This window comes from Ambystoma mexicanum, chromosome 8 (assembly GCF_040938575.1).
Source record: "Ambystoma mexicanum isolate Mex_15411 chromosome 8, UKY_AmexF1_1, whole genome shotgun sequence".
Taxonomy (NCBI): domain Eukaryota; kingdom Metazoa; phylum Chordata; class Amphibia; order Caudata; family Ambystomatidae; genus Ambystoma; species Ambystoma mexicanum.
Genome location: NC_090929.1, coordinates 1,156,936,703 through 1,156,959,419, shown reverse-complemented (window position 1 = coordinate 1,156,959,419; position 22,717 = coordinate 1,156,936,703). Strand labels below are relative to the sequence as shown.

The 22,717-nt window shown below is 42.5% G+C and overlaps 1 protein-coding gene across 2 annotated transcripts in view; it reads left to right on the top strand.

Annotated features, from left to right (window-relative positions):
• BICC1 (BicC family RNA binding protein 1) overlaps positions 1-22,717 on the top strand; it is a 1,115,336-nt gene that overhangs the window by 989,618 nt on the left and 103,001 nt on the right. For both annotated transcript variants that reach the window (XM_069611226.1, XM_069611225.1), the window contains 3 exons: positions 3,939-4,125; positions 5,574-5,732; positions 9,534-9,730. In XM_069611226.1, the coding sequence (XP_069467327.1) occupies positions 3,939-4,125; positions 5,574-5,732; positions 9,534-9,730 (543 nt within the window). The remainder of the gene's footprint in view (positions 1-3,938; positions 4,126-5,573; positions 5,733-9,533; positions 9,731-22,717) is intronic.

Here is a 22,717-nt window from a genome sequence, read left to right as displayed (position 1 = left end):
TATGGTAATAGAGGATTCAAATGGAGTTAGTGGTCTTGTCGCAGCTCGTTTAATAGATGGGATGTTCAGCCAATGTTTCAGCTGTTTGTATTTGTACCTGCCTTTCCCTGTAAGACCGAGGACCCTTGTAGACTCCTCAAAAGATGTAATTGTTTGATTCTGATACATATCACAAATCTTTATACAGCCCACTTCCTCCCATTTCATATATGCCCCCTTTTCCATCCACAGCAGAAAATCAGGATTCCCAAACATTGGGCTAAGTGGGCTGAATGGGGTGGGTTCTTCCGTTAGCTCCCCTTTTTTGTTGTTTCATCCCACACTTCCAGACCCACCCCCATCACTTCACTGATCTTAGGGTTCGGGTGTCTGATGTTTATTCTTCCACAAGAGTCAGAAGAATACCTGCTATCGCCCCATCTTGGCCCACCCAAATGTTGTATGTCCCCTCTGCCATTCACTCTTTTATTACCCGCAACTCTGATGCCTCATAGTATTTTATTTACAGTAGTTTTTCGGGGCTATAAGTGTTGACCTTGCTACTCTGGGGGTCTTTTTTTCCATATGTATGGCGATTGGGCTTTATTAAGGGCTTCAAAGAATATTTTTGGAACTCTAATCGTTAACGCTTGGAAATAATATTGTAGTTTCGGTAAGATATTCATTTTTATTGATGTCAACCTATCCCACCATGATATTTTAAAGTGATTCAATTTCTCGAGGTCTAATTTAATTCTTGCCAGTCATTTGCACCATAAAGTTGCTCTATCTTTTTAGTAAGGGTTATGCCTAGATACGTGACACCATGTTCCACCACTTTGAATCGCATTGTATTGGCTAACCTATTAATCCTAATGTGATCTCCTGCGAGCACCAGTAGTTCTTATTTTTGCATATACATTTTTAATCCAGAGATTCCACCGAATGCCTCCATTTCCTGAATAAGCGCCGGGAGTGAACGCTTGGGTTCCCTCATTGCAATCAGCATATCATCCGCGTATGCTACCACCTTATGCAAGATTCCCTCCATTACGATTCCCCTGAGATGGTCTGTGTCCCGTAATTTGATTAGGAGGGGTTCCAGGTAGATAGCATAAAGTAGCGGCGATAAGGGGCATCCCTGTTTGTATCCCTTACCAGTGTTATCTGGTCTATCACCACTCCATTCAAGGCAATGTGAATACCTGGTGAATTATAATTCGCTCGTATCATTTTAATGAACGGCTCCCCGAATCCCATATATTCTAGGATTGGAAACGGAAGAGCCCATTTGACCCAGTCGAAGGCTTTTTCTGCATCCAGTGAGACTAGTATCGCTGGAGTTTGTGTTATCCCTATTTTCTCAATTAAGTATTATTCTACGTGTGTAATCATGGGTCTGTCTGGTGGGGATGAAGTTGTCTTAACAACTTGGGGAGTAAATACTGGAGTCTGTTTGCTAGTACTTTAGTATACAACTTTGCGTCCAGATTGATTAATGCAATCGACTGGTAGAACCCCAGAAGGGTCAGGTCCTTTCCTTGTTTGTAAAAGACTAGCAGCTTTGCCTCGTTCATCGATGGGATGATTTTAACTCTGACCTTAAATGTGTTAAATCATTTTGCCAGGATTTGGGCCAGTATATCACTGCATTTTTTTATAGAAGATTCCAGTCAACCCGTCTGGGCCCGGAGCTTTGTTTAAAGGCAGTTCTGATATTGCTTTTTGTACTTCTTCTATCGTTATGTCCTCAACTAGCTGAGTCTGCTCATCCCTTGTTATCCTTGTTATCCAAATTGCCCAGATATTCCATTTGATCCTGGCCTGGCAGGTCTTCTAACGTATGTATTCTCTAAAGATCTCTTCTATATCCTCATACCTTGTAAGTATTAGCCCTGCTTTGTTTTGGATTTTGTGATCATTTCTGTTCGTTGCTTATCCTGCAATTATCTGGCTAAATGTTTGTCTGCTTTTTTAGCTTTTATTTAATGCCAATGTTTCAGCTAAAGAAGGCCCTTCCCTGCCCGTTTCGTTCTGATTTTGTCTAGTTGGCTTGGGTGTGTCAGAGTGATCTCTTCAATTTGTTATTGGGATTCTTTACCATTTCCCCCTGATTATCCTGTAATTTACCTTCTCATTCCCTTTCCCGTTGGTGCATTTGTTTGACTTTCCTAGCTTTAAGGGCTATCAGATGTTCCCTTATGACCGCATTGAAGTTTTCCCATATTGTCTCTTGTGTTATTTTGCACTAAATATTCTTCAATCTGTTCCCTAATTTTAAACCCGTATGCAGGGTTCTGTAGAAGGTCTATTTGCAGTTTTGACTGCCAGAGTCCTATTTTTCTGTTTCTCAGGATAATATCCGTCCAGAGTGGAGCATGATCTGACAATGAAATTGGTACCCTGATTTTTCCCCAAAAGGCCTGATGTTACCCATACATAATCTAATCTTGACATCATGAGTTGTACATGGGAGTAGTGGGTGGAGCCCTGTTCTTGGCCCTTTAGCTCTCTCCATACATCTTGGAGTGTTAGCATATCTATTTTTCACCATAGTAGTTTTGAGGGGGCTCTCGTGCCCTGTGCTATGTTGTCGCTCCTATCGGTCTGGGGTGCCATACCAAATTCAGGTTTTCTGACATTATTTTATCCCGTTAGTAAAGTTTTCAAATGTTTCCAGTGTATCTCATAAAAACTGGTCCTGCCTCACATTCGGAGCGTAAATGGATGCTAGTGTTGGTGGACTATCTTCCAGAATCCCTTTCACAAATAGAAACCTCCCCTCTTTATCTGCCTGTGAGTCGTGTATCTGTACTCTGTCTTTGATGAAATGCTATTAGTACCCCTGCTTTCTTTTCCCCCGCATTAGCCTGGTGCATTAGTGTAAACCCTCAGATTCGCAATTTCCACTTATCTTTTTTATTGACATATGTTTCCTGTAGCATAAGTACATCTATTTTCTCCCTTCGCAGGAAGTTTTCAAGCTTTCTCTTTTTCACTGGGGTATTCATACCCCATACATGTAAAAGTGAGAAATCTTATCCCTTCCATTGCTGCTCATAACCCACAAAGCTCCCTTCCGCTTCCGGAACCTTGTTCTCCTTTTCCCATCTGGTCGTCCCCCACACCCCCAAACCTCCTTGCCCACCCCACACCAACAAACCCAACGTGGTGCATCCCTCCCTAACCCAACATGGTCCCTGAGGAGAGCCCAGGAACCTACAGTCACTCGGACGAAATGTCTGTTGCGCCGGACCCTCGACTTTTCCAGGAATATCATTGCAGGGATTTCTAAACCTGCTCAAGATTCCAAGTGGCTTTGGTAAATCCGAGGCCCCTGCATTTGCCTCGAAAAGCAAAACACACGTTCACATACTAGCGTATTCCCTCTCCAGGTTGTGAATGGTGTGATGCCAGTGCTTGGGTGGAGTGTTTCAGTACACCCACTGCATGTCCAAGTTTGAAATCTGGACTAGCTGAAAGGGTGGCGTTCCTTTTATCAGCACTGTTAAAACTTTCTACTGGTTGTTCTGACTTTTGAAAGGTTTGTGGACATGCTTTGTGTGTGTGAAGAGTGTGTGTTGTGGATTGGTGGTGATGCACCTATCATTTGCCATAAATGTATGTCCAAGCTGTTCGACTTTTTTTGGGGGGGGTGAGTGTGTGTGTGTGTGTGTGTGTGTGTGTGTGTGTGTGTGTGTCGTCGTCGTCGTCGTCATCGTCCCCCCGCCCCCATGGTTTGCGAACTGGAGTGGTACAGATCCATCTCTCACTCGTCATTCACTGTGTGCAGAATCCTTGTTCAGAGCCTGCACGCCACAGTGAGCGTGGGGTGCTCATCTCAATTCTGCAGAAACTCCTCATCGTAATCTCTATAAAATATGTCTGTATAATACTACTAGAAAACTTGTATGACTCCAATGACGATTTGCGTTTAACATTTCCTTTTCATTTTTCAGTCTGTGATTGTAAAAAGTGTTGAAAGAAATGCCTTAAATATGTATGAAGCAAGAAAATACCTCCTGGGACTTGAAAGTAGTGGCATTCCCATGTCAGCAAATCCCTCCGCAGTGCCTTGCCCAGTTGGGTTGTCATGCCCTGGACTGGATATTTTGACATCATCAGGACTGGGACTCACTGGACTAGGTACATTTTCTGAGGTTTTGCATCAATTTAGGTTAACATATTGCTTAATACTGTGCACCCCTCGCTTCGTAATTTTCCATACGATTTGGCATAAATAGCGCTTGTATTTAAAATGACGTTTTCGTAATAACAGAATGTGTGCATCAATTCCATTTCGAATTACACATGCAATTCTAGAAATGAATATTCAAATCTGAAAATACTTATTGAAAATGTGACATTTTGAGATAGAGGTTCATGCCCAATTCCTCCCGCTTTTTGCTGATGTATGTGATATCGCAATTTCATGGTACGCCATCTATAATCTCCAAAGCTTGAAGAGTTGAGTCGCTCTTCCAGTATTTGAAATTGTTCCCCACAGGCTGAATGCAGATGGCCGAGCCAATGCTCTTAACATGCCGGAGTTCGGTTGTCCGCTAATGCTTCCTTACATCCACGTCCGTCTTTCTCGCCCCAACAACCAACTATGGGGAGATGCCCAACTCCTATTAACTTGTCATCTATCAGTGGAAAAAACCTCAACATTACATTTACAAAAGTTAGGAATGGCAACCTTCGGGTTCTTCCCGCTCTCAAACAGCAAAAACGTTAAGTCTACAAACGTTGGGAATGTCCGTAGGACCTCATCCAACGACTCCAATTTCTCATCTGAAGTTTTCGTTTCTAAAGGTGCATACATAATAATTGAGACACAAGGATTTTCCAGGCCCTCACACGTGTTCACCTTTCTCCCTTAACGGGATTGCTCTGGCGAGATCTCCAAGGTGAACCCACCCTGCAACTTTCTATGGTTAGACCAGCCCATAATAGACTCCCAATTCTGTTCACCTTGGATGTTCTTGTTTTGCTTCTGTTCTCAATTTGCTTTTATGCCTGCTGTTTTACACTCGTGTAGATGCCCAAATTGGGCGAATAGTGTGCTCTTTACATACATCGAATTGCTATCCTTGACACCTCATGGACCGTGTCCCGCGAAACGACCTAATGAACTAGTAGCGCCATGGTTACCGCTGGTATTTTACCGATTCCGCCATGGTGAATGGTGGAATTACCACCCATTCCAAGGTTGGCGAGCGGTAATTCCCCATTCACCATTGGCCCTTCCCCATTCCCATTTTTGCCCCCATAGGGCTCAATGGAAATGGGGAAGGTGGTAATTACGGTACCGCAAATTGCGGTACCGTAATTACCTCCAAGGTGCCTTTGCGGGTCCAATCCTTATCCTTAACGGCTGGTAAAACCAGCCGTTAAGGTAGGGACCCGCAAAGGGACCTCGTAATTAGGTGGTAAGGGGTTAACGGCACCGCCACCTTTTACGGCTCCGTTAACCCCTTACCGCCTGGGTCGTAATGAGGCCCCATGTGTTCCGACATCCTATGTATTTTAGCAGCAAGACAACACCTGTAATTACTGAAAGTAACGCGCTTGTTTGTTATGTCATTTTACAGGCCTTTTGTGTCCCAATGCCCTATCTGTAAACACGTCGACGGCTCCCAACTCACTGTTGAATGCCCTGAACAGTTCGTTAAGTCCTCTTCACAGCCCCAGTGGTACCCACAGCCCTACTTTATGGACGACATCTCTGCCCAACACGTCGAGTGCAACAGGTCTGTACTAGCTTTACAATTTCGAAATTTAAGGAAATTAAAAAGAATAAAATGAGTGACTGAATTTGGAAGAGTTCATTCAGTCTTAACAGTGTTCCATCAAGAGTGTGTATGACCTTCTCAGAGAATGTTCCATAAGCCCAACCTCATTCTCACGGTAAAATGACTAGTACCAGTGTGTGTGCCTCTATGTGAATGGTGCTTGGCTGGTGCTCTCTTTGCCTATACAATATCTGCAGAATACAAGATCTGACGCAATAATGGATCCGAATGGAGAATAAAAGGACAGGTTTCTGTGATTTTTTTGGATTGCTATTGCTTTCCTTTTCTTCACATCCTGCACATGTTCCAAGGGACAAAGCCAAATAAGTCTCTTTCATGACAGACGGGCTTCTTCCGTAGCCCCTGGACAAATGCAAATGAACAGGGATTTCAGGCCAATTACATCACGATTCCGTCCTCATCACCGGAGTACTAATAAGGATCATGAATGACCTGAGGCTAGGATAGACCACCATTTAAGTGCGAAAATGCTCAAGTGACAAAATAACCCCCCCAAAATAAATAAATAAATAAATAAATCAGCCCTGGACTACTATTAGGATGGCAAACGTTAGTCTCTGGATCCATTTCACAAAGGCCACTAACGTGTGCATTCTAAATAGAATTGTTACTGACTCAAAAGGAAAATCAACCTCCTAAACAGAGTTGATGAATAATGCAACCTCCTGCCACCAGTTCCGGAGGACTGTACAAAACATATAAATATCACCTGAGTCCATAACATTCCATCTAGGACAGCCGTTCCTAATGTCAATACATTCAATTTAACTTATAGGGGGTATAATATTGCTTGTTCATACGACATAGTCACAGTCAATGTAGCTAAGATGGACAGACACTGGGTCTCTTTGGACTCTGTGATTTCTTCCATGCCAAAGCAACTTTGATAGTCATTTTCCTGTGTGTGCCTGTTTGCCTGGAAGGAGAAGGAGTCCATTTGGAATAAGTTTATGTACACATAAGAGACAATGCATTGAGGCAATTCTGACCTGAAGATGAGATGAGGAGCAACAAGGATTTATTTGTGATGATATCCTGCCCGACCTATGTGGAAAATGGCGCCATGTGGTACTATCTGAACAATGAGACCACTACATTTATTTTACTATCCATTACACCTCTTGCAATAAATTGCTGATAAAATCGGGCCTCACCTGGTCCAATGCCACGATACTACGTCAGTGCTTATTTACTTATGTATTGAATTCAAAGGAAGGACTATTTCAAATTGTGTTAAAGAACTGGGCTTTGAGGATTGTCACACATTTTCACAATGTCCCACCAGACCCCTCCCAGGTATTCTACACTTTTTAATCTGATCTTGCAAAGGTACTTCAGTATCAATCAAAATGAATGAAACCACAATACAGGTCTGGCAAGCTTCCAATTTTTTTTGCCTTGTTTCCAGTGGTCGAAGTGAGCAGGAATGGTCAGGAGCAGTGTTCCACAAATTTCATGTTTTACTGTTAACAGCTCCACTACTTTTTGCAACCATTTTCACCATTCTGGAACAGTTCTTTATGAAGTTAAAGCGCACTTCTCCACTTGACCACCGGATTTCAGTTATACATAAACTGATATCTATTTCAGTTCAATTGGCTGTCAGCCAGCAGGACTTCAACCCTTGAAAAATGTCTTGCACGCTGCTCCTATCCTTCCTCTCTCCCCCACCAGAGTCACAGTTCCACTACTATTTTGGTAGACTTCTATCACTGCTTGATGCCCCCACCTCCCCCTGGTCCCCCGTGATGTCTGTTGTCCCCCCCACCTCCTCCCTGGTCCCCCGTGATGTATGTTGTCCCCTACACCCCCTCCCTGGTCCCCCTTGATGTCCATTGTCCTTCTCTGGCCCCACATCCTGCTTTGCCCCCCCCCACCCTGCTTTACCTGATCTCTCCTTTCCTGCCTACCCCTTCCCCCATCCCTTCTTCCACCCCCCCTTCTCCATAACCACAGTTGGAGTTATCTTGATTCACTATGGTTTCACCATCACCGACCTGTTTCCAATGATTGGATTCGACTTTGTGGACACATTGACTTTGTTGCTTCACCTTCTCAACTCTCATGTTGAACCTCCCCTGGATCACTTACTCAGGGTGGCCCTGAACCATGCTGTGCCCATCTTCATCTTGAATCCTTGCTCACATGTTCTGTTCCCAGCAACATTGTGTTTTACTGACCCCTGCAACTGTATTCGCTCTCCCCTCTGCTTCACTGCTCTTTTCCACTGTTTTATTCTCTGCTCTTTCCTCCTCTCCCTTCCCCCCCTTACTTTTTTCTATGCACTTACTCTATCAGAATTGTCCCGGACCTAGTATGATAGCATCACATTTTTTCTCCTTTCCCTTCCCTTACTTGTTTACCCCCCACCCCTCCAGCACTATCTGAAATATCATCTTGCCTATTATGATAGTCGCTTGTTTTGTCCTTCTCCTACTCCCACTCCAACCCTGCCACTCACCCATTGTTAAATTCTGGCACTACCTCAATTGTTGTCTAATGTAGCTGCTTGTCTGACTCATTATCCTTCCCACCCCCTCCCCTCCTTATTGTCAATAGCTCTTACTCTGCCACTAATGTCTCCTGACCTGTTTGATAGCAGCTTGTTTGTCTCCTCCCCCCTCCCTCTCCCGCTTTTTCTCCTCCCTCTCCCCTTCAGCACTATCTGAAATGTTGTCAGGGCTAGTATGATAGCCGCTTCTTTTGTTCTTCTCCTTCTCCCTTTACTCCAACCCCCTCCCCCAAACCCCAGTGATTGCATACATACATACTACATTTTGGGCTAGTCTTAGTTACTTGGGTGCTGGCCAACAAGTGACACCCATGAATGCACAAAAATACAAAGTGTATTCTTATTGAACAGTTTATTTTCTGATAATATAGTCCTTCCATGGTGTACACAAACATCTTCTGTAGACGACAAAAAAGAGAAATTCAGTACAAAATGGATGTACATATTTTAAGGTGTGTTTCATTTACGTGTTTTTCTTGTCTACGTACATTTATTTATTAAAAAGGCAACTATTTGGCTCCAGCTGACTACTTGTCCAACTATTGGGCTGAATACTTAAATCTACTATTCCATAAACCCCTAGTATTAGTGTGACTTAAGTGGGAGATGGAGGCAGAGGATGATGGTAGAGAAGGCAGAGGGAGGGTGAGGAAGGTCAGGAGAGTCTCTAATTTTGGGCATTTTTGCAGCAATGTATTTAACTTGGGCACTAGCTTCGAGAGTGGAGTTGATAGTCATGGATTTAGGAGGAGTGAGTTTCGGGTGCATGGGACTTCTCCAAGATTTCCTACCCTCTTTCAACAGACATCTGTGTTTATCCTCAGTTTAATCTCCTGTCATGGTGTTTATATCAACAGTCGTATCTTTGAGGAGTGAGTGTCCTTCTATACTTTGAAAGGATGTCAATTTCTGTTTCCATTGTTTTCCACATATTACGCTTACATTTTAAAGTTGTAGCATTACCATAAATGGTGCATTTGTACTTGACCTATTCACCTACCAACTAAGGGAATACATACTATATTTATGCTATGTTAACTCCAAGCTATAATGTTGTTTCTGAGTTATTATTAAAAATAGTGATCTATCTAATCAGCAATTTATGCACAAAATAACAGAAAAAACAGTGTTTAGTTTACGAGCTGTGCAAGTCCTTTAAGATAACATTTTGCTGCTTGTGATATGTTGTCTGATTTACAGGTTTCTGCCAATAACATTTTTTCTAGGTTTTTCTGCAATTCCACACCTAATGTTACCAGCTGCTGCCCAGGCCACTTTAACAAGCATCCTGCTGTCGGGAGTACCTCATTATGGTCAGACTCCTCCCTCACCACCTCCTGGCCTGACTCCTGTAGATGTCCATGTCAATGGTATCCATTCAGAAAACAAGAAATGCCCCAGCTCGCTGAACGGACACGTTAAGGTAGGCCTTCAATCATTCTTATGTCTGCTCTGCAATTGTATATCCTCAGTAACTAAGGCATTGTTTGCATAGGTGGACCATCATTTCTGTGGTTCATCAAATGTTTCTGCAGTCGGTCAGTAGTGACCGAAACATCTCCCTATTTGGCATTTATTGGTAAAGATCAGTAACACAACCATACTCTTACGGAGCGATTGCTTTTAATCCCATTCTGAGTCAAATATATATTTATTTTAAACATAGTTTCACACACCTGTGTGTATTCGCACCTGAAGCGTTCCAAGTGCCGCATGAAATTACCAATAAACGATCTCAGACCCAAATAACCGGACAGACACAAAGAATATGGCGACATATTACTTTATTATCAGCTCAAATAAAGTAGGGAAACCTGGTGAACAAACAGATTGCAGCTCACTCACTCATCTACATTTCAATTACACAAAGTCTTTATACCTTGATGTACGTCCGCTTTGATGTCATCCTACGTGGCAAACAGTAAAAACCTATCAAAAGGAGGGATTGGTTAAGGGACCATATATACCTATACTTTATTTATGTTAGTAGCCTAATTGGCTGCTCCTGGTCAGGTAGGCACGCCTTGAACTACCTGTTACTGTGTATAATACAGTTTAATAACAGAATAACAGCAACAGATTGGTACACACCTGCATAGGCCCTCATGATTGGTTGGCATTCTCTCCCAACCTTGGACATTCAGCTCATTAGGAGCACGTAAGCAAAATGAAACCCAGGTGCGGGGAACATCAGACCACTGCCCACTTGGTCAATTAGCCTATCATCTCTCATCAATTAGGCACTAAGCCAAGGCTTTTACTCTGTAGTTGACCTTGCTGAATGTTCTCTTCCTTGGGCCTTTTAAGGGAGTACATATACATCAGTATCTTCAGTTGGAGATTGATGAATAGGCCTCGTTTTCCAGACTTCCATCATTTGTGAGGAGACAATGATTTTGTACATTTCAACCTTTTATTTAGTGCTATTTAATCCAACTAAGCTGGGTGCTATTACTGCCATTGGCCTCTGCAGACTTGGTTGCTCTGTCTTGCATATGCTTTCTGCATCTTTAATTGTTCAATACTTGGCATTTGCAAATGTTTTCTCCTTCACTTAATCTAAGAGAAATATGTTATGCGTATGTATCTTATCCTCTTTGACTCCCCTTGTGCCTTGCAGTTGCCTCTTGATGTAGAATCCTTGATCTCAAACCAAACAGATATTCTTTATTCTTCGCACAAAGCTGTTTTTCCAGCGCCTGTCAGCTCTACATTTCTAGTCTCTCCCCTCAAGGCTTCTTGCTTATTATGTATACAGTCGACGTGCATCTTTCCATAATGGCTGCTTTACTTGCATTATATTTTCTCCTGCAGCAAGTTACTATATGTCTCATCTACCTTGCGTTTCTGTGTATTTCTACATTTGCGGAGTCTCTTCTTAGTATCCTCTTAGTGTATATAATTTCTTTGCATTTGCATACATGTTTTTCTTGTCACTTCAATTGCATCTTCATTCTTTAAGTGTTTGTTTCTCGTTTCAGTGCGTCTTAGTGTCTTCTCTTCATGATGCCTCTTTACTCTGGTCCGATTTCACTTATATCTCTTCTATGTTCAGTGGTGTATGCAGACATCCTTCCACCACGTCAGTGTGAGGGTACATTCGATGCGTTTGTCTGAGTGCATAAGACTCTCATATCTTCAATGCGGTATTGGGACGATATGTGGTGTCACACAAAGTGCTCTCTTGCTGTTCTTCCAGTATGGTAGAGTTGAGGGGGAGGGCACTAGAGATGACATGTACATCTGTCTCACCTGTTTATATGATATGATGTGGCATTTATAACATGCCTGCACACAAGTGTTTCAAGGTGCAACAAGACAAGGAGGAGGAAAAAAGGGAGGACAAAATAACAATCTTACTAGGCCTTGTGTCATTCAGATCATGCAAGTGTGGGGAAGATGGAATAGGAGAAGTGCCAGGGGGGAGGCAAAGGGGGAAGTGCAGTTAACTCACAAGTGCAGCCAGCGGGTGGCTCATAAGTACAGAGAGAAGGGACTGTAGGGTTGCAGATACAGACCCTTACATGCTGGGGTGCCCGGAGACAATGCGAGGGCAACTGGACATGCAGGAGCCTGGGCCCGAGTTGACAGGGTGACCAGGGGACCCGTGCACGGAGCTGTCAAGTGCATCAGCAGGGGAGTGGACGAGAGACCGAAGCGAAAAGGAAGGTCTTGAGTTGTTTCCGGAACTAGGGGTGGTTCTGCTCAAGCTTGAGAGAGGCAGGGAGGCTGTTCCTGATGGAGGCCCCAGCCGAGGAGATAGATTTGCCCTCAACTCTCTGCTTGGAGAAGCGTCTGACCCTCAGAGAGTTGGAGGCGGATGAGCGGAGAGCTCGAGAAGGAAGATGTTTTGGAAGAGAAAGGTGGAGGTGGAGCGCTCCCAGGCCCCAGAAAGCCATGTAGACGATGCAGAGGGTCTTGAACTTGATCCTTGCAGCCAGAGGGAGCCATTGAAGATATTTCAGAGCTGCAGAGATACGATCCACGGGCTTGAGGGCAAGGATAAGCCTCGCAGTCCTGTTCTGGATAAGTTGTAAAGGTTGAAGAGTAGAGGCAGGAAGATTTAGAAAGAGGCTGTTGCAATAGTCCAGCCTAGAGAGGACCAGAGCTCTGGAGACAGTGAACTTCTGGGGGAAAATGAGAAAAGGAAGAATACCTATGAGGAGGTGCAGCTGATAGTTTGACTTCTTAGAGACGGCAGAGATGTGAGGCGAGAAGGAGAAGGTGAATTCGAAGATGACACCCAGGTTCTTAGCCTCACAGGAAGGAGCAGGAAGAGAGCCCAGAGTGGGCAGCCAAAGAGAGAGGGGAAAGGAGGGAGTGGTGTTTCAATGAGGAGGCTCTCAGACTTACTGGCATTTAAGGCAGAGATCATTGGTGGCACACCATTCCTGAATTGAGGCCAGACAGTCTGGTATGAGAGAAGAAGCAGAGGTGGCTGAGGGGAGCCTGAAAGAGAGCTGAGTGTCATCTGCATAACATTGAAAATTGGAGCACAAAGTAGCAATGTAGTGGGCAAGAGATCCCAGCTACTAGTTGGAGAGCCAGGGAGAGAGGTTAGACCCCTGGGGAACACCACAAGTAGAGAGAGAGATAGAACAGAAGAGAGACCCCAGTTGGACCTAAGAGGGTTGGTCGGTGAGAAAGGAGGTCAACCAGGCCAGGGCCTGATCAGTAATACCAAGGTTGTCGTGGAGGTGATTGAGCAGGATGGCATGGTTGACCATGTCAAAAGCAGAGGATAGATCGAGGATAATGAGGACAGAAAGGAGATTAGAGTCAAGATTGGAGAGCAAGTCTTCACAGGTGTTCAGGAGAGCAGTTTCAATGCTTCCGTCAGCTCTGAAGCCACACTGTTGGTCATGGAGGCAACAAACAGATTCAGTATGTAGATTAAGCTGGGAGATTGCCAGCTTTTCCAAGAGTTTGACCAGGAAAGGAGTGATGGAGATCAGGCAATAGCCAGAGAGGAAGGATCATCCAAGGGCTTCTTTAGAAGGGAGGGGGCGCACAAGAGAGTGCTTAAGGGGGATGGGAAAGTTCCAGTGGCATTTGAGATACCCTTCTGTTTAAATCTTATTTCACAGGAAAACATGTGCTGCTACCTAGAAGCAAGAACTGGAGTTTACAAGACTGAAGTGTAGGCATTGCAACCACTCCCGATTGAGTTCCCCTTGACTTGCAGCATCTTATTATTTTGGGCTGATCCATAAAAATCACACAGTACAAAAAGAGCAGCAGATTGGGATTGCAAGTAAATCAGATGTCACCTTAGTCCAAAAGGTAACACATGTTTCTGGTGACAATGTGGCAGTGGAACTGATGCTGCATACATTAGGAACATGGTCCTGACAGTAATCTGGGATCAGCTTCCAGCACACACTTGTGTCTTTCATTGTGAAAGGCTGAAAACAGAACATTTCTATTCATTTGAGAGATGGAAAGGCAAGCGCGACAGCAGCAGTTCATACTGTTGCTCTTCCACTTAAAAAGATGCACGATTTGCACAGAAGTGACCCTCTCCTGCATTCTGCCTCCCCCTGCACCTGTTCCAAGCGGGTATGGAGGTAAGTGTTGGTTTTCGGCTTGTCCAGTTTGTGAATTTGGAATGCTATTTGAAATGCACAGCAATGCCCCCCTCAACTTCCCAGCTTTGCACAGTTGCCCCCCTGGGAACAGAGCCATGGGCTCAATGTGCTCCATGAGGTGCACATTCAGAGGCACTTTGTGAATTAAGAAACATGTAGCTTCACACACATGATGGGGGTGTGCTAGATCGTCCCATCCCTTGCATGACAACATATTTGGAAGATCTGGCGTTTCTGAGGTTTTACTGACTCATTAGGAGCCTAGTATTTTGGATCGTTTTCTTTGCTTAGTAACTAATGTAACCCAAACATACAAATTCATCAATTATTATACAATTTAAAACTAGTCACACATATATATTGATTTTTTTTCTTCGTATTTATCTTGCTGTGTGTGACATGTAATGTGTTGTCCTTGAGATATTCGGGAACCCTAATAACATATTACTAAGTATAATTGTATAATTGCAGCCCTAAATCTTCCCAGAAGAGAACATATCTCCACCACAAGAATTGCTTGTAAATGGCTCTCCATCCAACAAAAAATAGATTTAAAAACCATATGCCTTACATACAAAGCTCTTAACCACTTAGCCCCGCCCTATCTCACTAACAAATTCACATTAAGACAGAACACTAGAACCACTAGATCATCTAACACACAACAACTGACGGTGCCCAAATACTCCCTCAAAAGAGCTGGTGGATCCAGCTTCCCAGTTCTGTCCTCACAACTCTGGAACACCATTCCACTGGATATCAAATCCACACCTACCTTCCAACCCTTCAGAACTAAGGTCATCACCTGGTTACTCAACAAATAACTAACCATCTATGTATGCACACCCAATGTTCAAATGCCTCTTATTGTGTTTGCCTATCACTATCTATGCACTAACTGCCTTCTTGTCAACCTTGTATGCCACACTATTGTTGTACCATTGCTCCCTATTGTTGCCTGTAACCTGATGCTCAAAGCGCACATATACCCCTGGGTCAAGAGCGCTATACAAATAAATAAACAAACAAATTGTACAGATTAATAATGTAATATCCATAAAAACATATTTTGAAATGTAGGTTGTTTTGGCTATATCACGAAACCATTGATGTGCCAAATAACTCCTGCACTCGATCAGTTGTCCAAATTTGATCTATTAATGTTCATGAAATTGATGCGTGAGTCCCAAACTGTTTTGCTAAGCATTGATAATGGACCATTTTTCTATTCTTCATAGAAAGTAAATTTACAATGCAAAACATGCAAGTAAATGACATACAAATCACTGTTTCTTTATTGTCCTGAGTAAGTCAACAGGGAGTGAACGTGTTTCACGTCATACGTTATATTTACAAAAGACATTCAACTCCTTACAGAATCCCCTGAAGTATACATGAACGGAACAGTGTCCAATTCTCTATAATCATCCAACCCATTTCATCAAGCTTACTCCCTATCAATTGATACTTTTAAAAATCCATCCTTTTAGTGGATCATACTCGTATTGCACAAGTGGGCAAATGGTATCAGACCGGAAAATTGTGGAGACCCAACCGATAAGCGGCATTCAAATAAGATATTTATTTTTCTTCTGCTCCCAATTATGAAAAGATGCTTTGTGTTATATCTGCGTGTTGTGAGGGTGCCAAAGATGAAGACTGAAAAGGAGGGGTCATGCTTGTGGCTACAATCATTTATTCTGTAACTTAACAAGAAACCAATCTCTCTCTACTTCTAATGCACTTGCCCTGCCTCAAACCAGGAAAACTTTAGTGAATTGTCAGAATGTCCATCCAAATTAAATCTGCTGCGTCCTCCATCAGAAACCAATACATTTTACCCAGACCCTTTAAACATAAGTCTTTAACTAAAGTAAAGTTTGTGTCACCTTCACCAGGAGAATGACTACCTTCTCCTGGTGTCTTGCTTCAGTTTGTATAGCAGCAGTGCTTCTTTCAATGTCCCTTCAAACAGGGGCCACTGGAATGACTCCCTTCCCCTGGTTCCTTTATAAAGTTTCTCCACAGTGGATTCTCAGCACTGTTGCAGAAAACTTGGATCAGTCTCTTCAACTATTTCCAGGAAGTAGAACATCTCAGTCATATTTAGCTTCCTTTTAATATCTGGATGGTAAATATCTTTTCCAGGTTTCTCTGTATCTTTCTTGTAAATCTTTATCAAGGCTATTTGAACAGTGGTATTGATTGAGCCACTGTAATGAGGGAGAGGACTCTAATTTATCACTGGTATGGGTTTGGCCACTGCAACGAAGGAGATGACTCCCAATGCACTTTGCTTGAGCTGGGCCTCTTCCCAGACCCAATCCAGTCTTCCTCCCCATTCCTGTTACCTGTGGTGCCTTGGGGACATGGCTCTGGTTTTTCCGGGGGTCATCTTATCCTTCTCGTTTCCTGCACATCTCTGCGGCATGCTCATGGTCTCAGCATTGTTTCTGGACCCAGCGGACCATCTTCTAGCGGTCATGCCACCACCAAGTGAGTTGTTTCCATGCCGGCTCTCAGGACACTCTGGCAACTTCCTGTCCTTCCTCTCTCCCTCCTGCAGAGATGTGACTCTGGCTGCAGCGTTCTCAGTTCAAATTTCCTGTGTTCACGTATTCCTGGCTTCTGCAGTGAGAGATCATGAGTCCATTCTTGTTTTCTTGTTTATACTGTTGACTCTGCTCTCGTGTAACGTCAACACCATCTGAGAAAGTCTTTTTGGCCCTCTTCATGCCTCCAGTGAGTCACTGTGTCACAATACTTGGTTGGCTTTGCTTATGGTCACTCCATATGCCTGCCATGTCCTTCTTCGTCCCAGTATGTTATGTATTCGTCAGTCATGGATTTACAGTAACACATAGTCCCACTATCAATGGTGGGGGAATAGGATGACCATGAGGGTAGGGGTTTATGTGATACAATGGTATGGAGGATTTTCCCCAGGTGGATGTCCTTATCCCCAGGTGGGAAGTCCCTCCCTATGAGGTCCGCCCGCATTTTACCACCCCTAAGGGGACTATTGGGTAGTGGCCTCACCTTCCTAGCCTCATAAGAAAGGGTGGGTGTGTGGGTGGGTGTGTGGGTGGGTGGGTGTGTGTTTGTGTGCGCGCATGTGTGTGTGTGTGTGTGTGTGTGTCTTTAGTTAAGATAGTTGAGATGATTCCATTCATTGCAACAAAGCCCATGAAATTCGATGGGTCTGTGAAGTATTGATAATGTTAACTCTTAGTCCCCTGCCGTAGATTACCCCCAGGATGTCGTTTATCCCATTGTTGAGCCCTGCCATGACTTCATGCATGTGCTTCTGGGCTAAACAATGAGTTGGGGGCTCAGATTGAAGTTTGTCATCATTTCCCTAACAAGCTCAATTGCATGGGATTTGTTGCGATCAATCAGATCATCTTTACTCTGTCCTAAGTAAAGTTTTTTTCCACTGATTTCCAAGGGTTTTGTTATGCTGTATCTTCTCAAATACTGCGATGGCCACTGTCCATGATCCACCATTATTCACCACAAAAAGCGTGACACAATAGCGATGGTCCTCACACTTATGACAGAGGCCCATTTCCAACCCACTTGTAAATAACCAGATACCAACCGCAGTGATCTTTTGCAGTGGCTAGTTCTCAACAATGCACCAATACTACTAAAATAGCATTGGCCACTGATTTATGCCCCCTTCTTTTTGCCCCTTCCCTTCAATTTCCTGGTTACCACGTTAATGAGAAAACACCCAATCATTTGTCTTCCCCCATCCCCACTGTCATTTATCATGTGCACCCTGTTTTCTTCCTATTGCCCCCAACAATGCAAATCCTCTTTATATCAACCTCTTTATCCGCTGGTTTGCGTGACACATTTTCTTTGCTGAGCGCAAATTGCAACATTCCTTTGGGAATCCATCAGGACTCCTGTGGTCAGACTAACATGATCTGCCTAAGAAAAGGCTCCTCTTTCACCCTGCCAACACCTACCCTAATGTGTAGCTGCTCGTTTTGCCTCCAAATATCGTTTTGAGCCAATTTCTTTTTTTCCGGTTTTTCATTTCAGAAAAGCTTCAGTGCATTAATGCACAATGGGTGATATATAAATGTTCTTTAGGACTTGGATCACCCCATTCTCCACAGATTTCTTTTAAAACTGCTGGACAGAATGACACAATTCCAAAAAAAAGGATTCCCTATGCTGATTTGTGGCCAACTGTCCAGCGTTTTTTGTGCTACGAGTATTCAATCGAAGTCCCTTTTTTTGTTGTTGTGAGAAAATGAATTTGAGTAGGCCCAAAACTGCTTTTTTGTTTTTCCTAAGTATGTTTGAACCATATAACAAGATTTCGAGTTTGGAGAAGACAGTTCTTGATATTTTTTGGGGGACATTTTTTGCTAAATCCATCCAGCAACTGAAAGGTCTCCAGCAATCCAATTTTGGTAATCACAGTATAGTTAGGCATTCAATTAATCCATCCAAATCCCATCACGCATGCCACTTTCTTAAAGCCTCATACACTTTTTATGCTTAAAAAACAAGATTTTTGTGCTTTTCCATTGACTGAAAATCAGTAGCTGTAGTGCAATTTAATGTTTCATTACATTTCTTTTTTTTTTGCCTGACATTGTGTGGTTTACATGAAATTCGATGGTGAGAGGCAGGCAGGTTTTGCCACAGACTTCAATTTCTCAGCAGATTTTTTATTTTTATATATTCAAAATGTGTAGTCGGAAGGTCCATAATATAAAAAAGAAAAGATGGCACATCTCTTAAAGCCTCAGAGAAGTCTCAATGTCCATCCATGGTACAATGAATCAGAAAATATGATTATTCATAATAAAACTAAATACGTATTAAAAAGCACCCATACTCTTGTCCGTACCAGGGCTAACCCAATATAACTTCAAATACAAAACACAATGCCATCGCAATATTGGATAAATACATGAGGACTTAACAAAAATCATTGAAATCCTTCTGTACTTCAATCTTTTCGACAGCCCTTCCCACCCTGAACCCTCCATCACCCTCCCGCACCATGCCTCATCCTCTCCCACACTCCCCCATCCCCCAAGGGAATCATCTGAATTTACATCAAACTAACTTTGTGGGATATATTGACCCACTCTGCTGTGCTTTACCACATCACTAAGCTGCATTTGGGCAAGAAACAGCAAAATGGCTGTGCTGGCTCCTGTGCACAGCAGTACCTCAAAACTGCGTTTTTTCAACAACCAAAAAGATGGCTGCATCATCCTGCCACACACACTTCATGTGGGGTGGAACAGGGGTCACACTGCAGGTGCGTGCCAGTGTGCTCTGCAACATTATAAATGGAATTAAGTCAAAAGGCAGCATTGCTTTGCTGAAAACCCAATATTCCTCTTCAAAATGAACCTTTTTCACCCTTCACAAATGCTGTATTTACACTAAATCCATCCATTAATTCTGAAACCACTGTGATGGAAAAGGCCCTGCCAGGCCCAGGATAATTCATTGTGCCTCAGATAAACCGGGCATAATTCCCGAATGACAGGTCCTTTCAAAGTAGATTTGAAAGAAATCAACACGAAACTTTACTTTCACTCACACGGAAATGCGGGTTCATTTTCTTTAAAATGTAGCAAACACCAGCTGTCTTCAAAGGAACTCAAACTATCTGAGCCTGGTCAGATATATCAGTGTTCAGATAAAACTCATGCTTACAATGACTTTAGCTGCAAAATTATTGTGGAAATCTGAGGCAGATGCAAAACCTAATTTAAAGAAAGAAATGCTAGCAGTTTTAACACATGTGGAAAAAATGGCTTTTGCTGACTGATGAAATTTGGCATGTTTAAAAATGAATTGTTGCATTAAAACCTGCTTACTTAGCAATGTAAAGGGTTTATGTTAGTGGTGATAATGCACACATAGGCTATCTTCTTTCACAGGTTTGTTTAATTCAAGACCCAAAATAAGAAATTAAAGAGTTAAAACACATGGGCTGGATTTGCAAGCTCTCAGAAAAACCAGTCATTCCAGTTGCCAGCCATGATACTTCCCCCAACGGGAAGGGGACTATCATAAAAACTCTCAGCAGATACTGACAACCCCCTGATATTACAGGGTTGAACAGACTTTTGTCTCTGCTGGTACCCAAACAATGGAAGTCCTGGGACACTAACTAGTCAAGTGTGAGGGGCAATAAAACCTTCAATTAAGATGAGAAACCCCTACCTTGCCTGGAAGGACATGACATTTGGTTGCAGTTGAAGTTAAAGAAAAATAAATGACCCAACAAAGGAACTGCCTGTTGGTTACAAAGACTATATTATAAACAAACTTTAAAGACTTTTTTTTTAAATCTCTGCAGCAATAATTCATAAAATGTAAAAAGTTTGCAATTTCAAATCTAATTTTATGGGCTGTCTTTTAAAACTTGGTAGAACTCATTGCCACATGGGGAACCGAAGTTACAGAATATGACAGATTCCAAGGAAACATAACATTTTGTACATACATCCCTAATGACAATCCACACCTCTGTATAAAGTTGTAGAATTTTGAGTGATATAAATTCCATTGAAAAGTGTGAAAAACTGGTAGAGGAATGAAACCAGGCCTCACAGACTGGAGGTTTGGATTGAAATGTGATGCACAAAATATGTAACCTGTGTATCTGATTTGCTAGGAGGTTGCAACTGTATAAATATAGGTGTGTGTCAAAATTATATTTTAGTTCCAGTAACTATGGGAGGTTTCTGGACACTGTAAAACTCACCTCATAAACCTGACCTCTTTTTTTTCTGAAATCCAACCAGCAAAAAGCTAGGCGGAGACTATTACCCCTGCCCAATCCGGTTGATAGAGGCAGGTGTAGTAAAGCCTGTCCCAGTCATATACTGTGATGATGTCACTAGGCATTATAAATAAGAGCCCATGACCACACTCAGAGAGACACTGATTCCTGATTTCCTACGCCGGCGTCCTGTTCTTGTCTTCATCTTGCATTTATCCATCTAGACTCCAGATCCCAACCACAAGGCCAAGTATTGCTAATCCTGCTTCAGCTAGGCCTCAATTCTAAAATAATCCCAATAACCAAGAGAAACGCTATGGTGTTTTGGGATGCATCCTGAATTAACATGGCTTGCTGCTCACTAAATGCATGCCTGCTGCAAACCTGCCATCCAGCTGATCTGTAGTATCCAGTGATCAGTCCAGTGCCAGTCCAGTACCATCCGCTAACCAGTCCATGCCCAGCTGATACTGTCCCGCTGATTTTGTCCGGCTGTCCTTTGTAAGACCAGATCTGTGTGGTGACCAGAGCGCTGCCTGTCCAAAACCAAAAAACGAAAAAGTGGACTGCGAGTATCAATAGAACTATAGAAATTCATAGTATACCTTCCCTTGCTTTGTTCTATCCCAAACTCTAAGCTATCCTATTCTGACCCCGATATCTTGTTAAAATTGTCAGCAGTATATGTGAGACCCTACCTTTGATCCCTAGTGTTAGCGCCGATTTTCTTTTCATTTTTGTTTTGTTGGATCATAAGCCATTAGTGATTTTGATTTAATAAATTAATTTTCCATAAAGGAAACTGGGTACACCACGTGAAGGGTTACAACAGCCACGTAACTGTGGAGATTCACTGGTGACATTCTTTTTTCCTTAGTCATTAAATCTAGTTTAAGTCAAGTTTGCAGTCCAATACAAAGCCGCTTTTCTGTTTTTCACTACCTGTTTTTTCCAAAAACGCACCTCATTCTATCTTGCCTATCTCCCTCAGTTTAATAGCTAGAGACTTTATTTCACTTCCAGATTGTACCTAAGATCTATAGCTACACCCCAACACACTCCAAATCAGTGAATTTCACCCATTTTTTTTAAATCAAAAACCCTTCGGTTAATTCCAGGCGGGAATCAAAATATTTGCAAAAGTTCCCACATGTCATTTTGATTATAAACTGTTTTAAATCTTCCATTCAATTTCGAATTGTATGCTTTTGCTCAATCCATTGCTTGTGATTGCTAGTATCGTTCCAGTGTTGCTCCAGTAAAGAATTGTTTTTGTTTCAAGATTTTTATACACATTAATCGTTTTATTCAGCCATTCCCGAGTGTCATTTTAACATTGCAAGGGTTTGAAATCTGCTTTTCACTCTCATTTGAGGAGGGAAAGTTAGATTTTTTTCTGTTTCCAGATTCATATTCCTAACTGCGTGCTGCTTCCTTATATCGATTCAGAAGTGATTATTTGTGGGTTTAGGGATCATTGCAGGGGGAAATCCTAACTTGAGTGCTATCTTTCCGAAAATCAAAAAAAAGTGTTTCTATTCCCTGGTGTTTTTTATCTGTGTTACTAAAGGGTTTAATTAAGTGCATTGCTTACATTCATATTCTTATTATCATCACATTGGTGATTGCTGCCCCATTTATTAAAACGTGTATGCTTTCTTTTGAATTTTTAAATAAATAAATAAATATTACCTTTATCCACCAGCCTGGTTCCTGGTCCATCGTGACCTGGGGTATTTGAAAGGGGGTGTGATATGAGTGGTGTATCTCTCAAATATTGAATCTATATAAAATAAATAAGCATTTCAGTCGTGCGCTGCATACTAGGCTGAGACCAGGGTGTGTTGCCTGATTGAAATCCTGAACATTTATCACTGATCAAAACATTCACAGGTATTGGATTCTATCATGATGTACATAGAGGTTCTACCCCACTCTTGATGCCCATGCATATCCCAAAATCAATCCAGAGGGGTCATTGTGTAGATCAATATTTCCTGCTGTGCATCAAATGACAAAACAAGAAACCACACCAGTGTCCGTACCTTTG